This window comes from Temnothorax curvispinosus, unplaced genomic scaffold, assembly GCF_003070985.1.
Source record: "Temnothorax curvispinosus isolate PA1 unplaced genomic scaffold, ASM307098v1 QBEX01017824.1, whole genome shotgun sequence".
NCBI classification, from domain to species: domain Eukaryota; kingdom Metazoa; phylum Arthropoda; class Insecta; order Hymenoptera; family Formicidae; genus Temnothorax; species Temnothorax curvispinosus.
The window spans coordinates 22,334-26,160 of NW_020227604.1; the positions used below are offsets into that span (position 1 = coordinate 22,334).

Below are 3,827 nucleotides of genomic sequence, written 5' to 3' on the forward strand. Positions count from 1 at the left end.
CGTTGTCATTATTATCGGCGTCCTCTCACTGTGTTGAAGCTAGAATAGATTCTAGTTTCGAGACAGGTAGAATCGAACGCGGAAACTCCGAAGATACCGAAGATTCTCTTGTTACGTAAATTTCCAATCGACCTTTCATATCCTCTTACTTGCAATCGGATTTTCTGTGTAAAATTCCACTGTTTTATTAATCGCGCGGCTTTTGTCTCAGTAATACAAAAACTTGAAGTAAAAAAAAAGAAAACAGCTCGTCTCTACCGAAAGTCGGGTTCGGGGCCCGGCGAGAGCCTAGTCCCGGAATCTCGCGTAATTATAATAAACCTCGAATCAAGTAGGTAGGCCCCCGCGATAATTATGACAGCCGGTTTCGGAGATGGCCGAGCGGATACGAGATCCCCTCTGAGAGCAGTACGTAATCTGTTTCTGACAGGCCTGGACCCGGCCAGTTTAGCGGGCATGGCAGCCGCAGTGGCGGTGGCAGGGGAATACCCACCTCCGGGCGCGGGGGGCGGCCCTCCGGAATTTCTCACGGGGCCCCCCGGGCAGGGGCCCCCTGCGCCCACCGGCGGCAGCCCCGGAGAGTTCCTGGCACCTTCAGGTAAGAGGGAAATATCCTCCTCCGAGCCATTACCACCGAAAATCGGCCGAATCGCGATCGCCAATCTACCTCGGGTCTGCCCGCGAGCGGACTTAATATTTGCGCTCGCGCCGATTTATTAGCGTTATTTTCGCGATGCGGCGGCGACCATTAACTCGCGACCGTTCGAAGGAGATCGACCCGTTTCTCGCACCGAAAAATAATATTAATATAATAACAATATTCCGCACGAGACGCGTTTCTTTATAGATGTCGAATAATTCTTTTTCATCGGAACTAGACATCAATATCCTTAATACATCAATTTTTTTCTATTCAATTATATTTTATATTGATATCTGTCTTAATCATTTTTCTTAACTTGATTTTCGGCAGCACGCACAAGTTAATGGTCGCGAATAAGAGAGATTGTATAATGTTCACTTGAGTCGCGTTTCGTGATGATTATTCGTGACGATTTATTATACACATCTCTGTTACATCGAACATGCTATGTCGTGTTAATTAGGAACGGTTTAGTCCCGCGGTATCGAATCGAAACTGTTTCACGCCATTCAACGTTTCACATTGAAATGAAAATTATACGTTGCTGTTAACCTTTCGCACGCGGTATCATTTTTATCGCGCGGCATCGCGCGTCATTATTCGCGCACCGTGTCGCGACGTTATTTCGCGCACGAAAGACACGCGCGCAGGGATTTCTAACCGGCTCTAGGATTTTCTGCAACAAAGTATACAGCTCTGCGTGAATGTCATTTCCTTCTGAGCCTGTCGTACGGATAATTGAGATCTGGCAATCATCAGGAGGTTGGCGTGACCTTTCGCGATACACGTCTAAATACTGAAATTCACGTTTTCCAACCGCGCGTCAGATACGCATATGCGTCTTGTCCGGCTGTCACCGGCGTATCAATCACGTCGCATACGCGCGTTATTAATTCGTTGAGGAAAGTGCAGTTTAACGATAGTCGCATTAATAATCATTGTACTTATAAAGGAGCGCGTTTAACACGGCTAACGTGGCTAACGTGGCTTCTGGTAGCCCGAGGCCAAGTTTGAGAATTTCGCAACGCGGAAACTTTTATTCGTTAAAATGTATGACAGCAAATGTTACGTATATAATGCCCGCAAGGAATAATGGGATAATGATAAATATTCGAGTTTCAGAACTATCGATGGATTCAAGGTACATTAAATCGCACCGGATTGGCTCGAATATATGATGAGATTTTCCGGATGTTCGAAACTTTCAAGAATCTCAAGATATTCAAGAATCTCCGGTTTCGAATGCGGAACAATTCGTATCTTTTTTTTTTACGATTGAAGTTGCTTAAAAACTTTTATCGCTATTCCAAGCCGATCGAGGCTTTTATTCGCCGACTTCGTACGACGGATATGGCATGCGCGCGGTAGATAAGACAAAAAAGAGCCGGTGGCAGTTGGAGAGTAGGCGTTGTACAAAATGTCACAACGACGAAATATATAAAGCGTATCGCGGCTATCGGAGATCGCGCGCGTTAATATTTATAAACCCGCCGGCGGCGGATTGTCTCGCCGACTTTCACGGGACTTCCGGCCACATATCGGCCGGGTCGGGTCCGTCGCGTCGCGTTGCTCTGCACGCTGCGGGATTTAAATCTTAATTGGCATCGACGCCGTGCGCGTTCGCTTGTTCCCAGGTGGAGGGCAAGGTAATCCGAGCGGCGGCGGCGGGAACGGCGGCGGTCCAGGCGGCGGCGGCGGCGGCGGTGGCGGCGGGGTCGCGGGCGGCGGGTTCCTGGAGCCGCACCAGATGCAGAGCGAAGGGCTCGCCTGGTAGTACGAGTTTTAATTAACGTCCCTTTTATGATAATAACAATTCCGCCCGCGCGCCTAAAATACGGAGGATCGCGAGAGCGCGCGCCGTCGAAAGCGCGAGAGCGATGAAACGGCGACGGCGACGGCGACTGCGGCGATTTCGAGTCCGGAGGACGACGGGAGGCTCGGCGCTTCTCGTCGCTTTTCCTTCCCCACCTCCGGTTTTTCCGTTCCTTCTCGTCCCTGTCCTCCCCATTCTTTCCGTTTCGCGTTGCGATCGTGATCGCGATCGAGTCGTCGTGAAATCGACTCGTTCTTTATGTAAGATATTACAGACACGGAAGCGTTTGTCCGCGCGCCTCGATTCACGGTTATTGTCGTCGACGCACGGTCGACGCTTATTATCTCTATTGATTACGGCATCTCCCGGCGCCGCGACGCCGCGACGTTATTATTTACATTATTATTATTAATATTATTAATTATTGATTATTATTATTATTATTATTATTGTGTATAAAATTCGAAGAGGTCCCTATCGTGTAATATTGTACCCCTCCCTGTTGATTATTTCTTTTCTCGACGTTACTTTGGAGACACCCTGTAGATATCTGCTGTTGTACACCTGATAAAGACACGCGTACACCGGTCGCTAGACACGTTCACACACACTCTTACACTTGCAACGTCACACGTGCATACGAACAGATACACGGATACACGTATCCACACACACTTGGAGACACGCTGTACTAATATTATCATTAAAGTATAAATATAAATAGGAAACGTGTAATTTGTATCTGTTAAGAGCGGCGAGATCGATGTAAATACACACGAGGAACACGCAGAAAAAAAAACACGCTCTATTCTCTCTTTTTGCTGAAAATGCGCGCGCGTAGCGATTTGCGCGAGACGGCTGGACTTACTCCACGAACGCCATCGGAAGTATAAGAAAAAAAAAATATATATATAGTATATATATGTGTATTGTGACGCAACAACACCGAGAGTAAGGCAGATCGGGAAAGAGATGCGCCGCCGCGACGCATAACGATTATAAATACTATTATAATAAACCACCTCGTATTTCCGTATGCGGAGCTGTGCATTTCATTTCCTTCTGACCGCCGCGCGACGCTTTTCCTTCGGCTGAGCGAATGACGTTACGTAGAAGGACGGAGGAGAGTGTGTTGTCCGGTTGGTTTCTTAGACGAACAATTTGATATATTGCGCAAACTTCTCTTTTGTTTCGTAAGAACGTTTTATCCGATAAATCGACATCTGCCTCAATCACGATCTATAAAAAAGAATCAGGCAATTAATATCCACTTCTACCAATGTAGATTAACTTTAATCTTCGTTTAACTTGCTCTTTATCTTTTTCTGAGAATTAGAAAAAGATAAGAAGTAATTCTAAAAATTAGAAAAA

General features: G+C 46.7%; 1 protein-coding gene across 1 annotated transcript in view; it reads left to right on the plus strand.

Moving 5' to 3' along the window:
- Positions 1–3,492, plus strand: part of LOC112467848 (LIM/homeobox protein Lhx1) — a gene marked incomplete at its 5' end in the record, with an annotated part of 12,878 nt that extends 9,386 nt beyond the window's left edge. The window contains 2 exons of the mRNA XM_025036716.1: positions 393–598; positions 2,278–3,492. Coding sequence (XP_024892484.1) covers positions 393–598; positions 2,278–2,417 — 346 coding nt within the window. The remainder of the gene's footprint in view (positions 1–392; positions 599–2,277) is intronic.
- Positions 3,493–3,827: the final 335 nt, after the last annotated feature.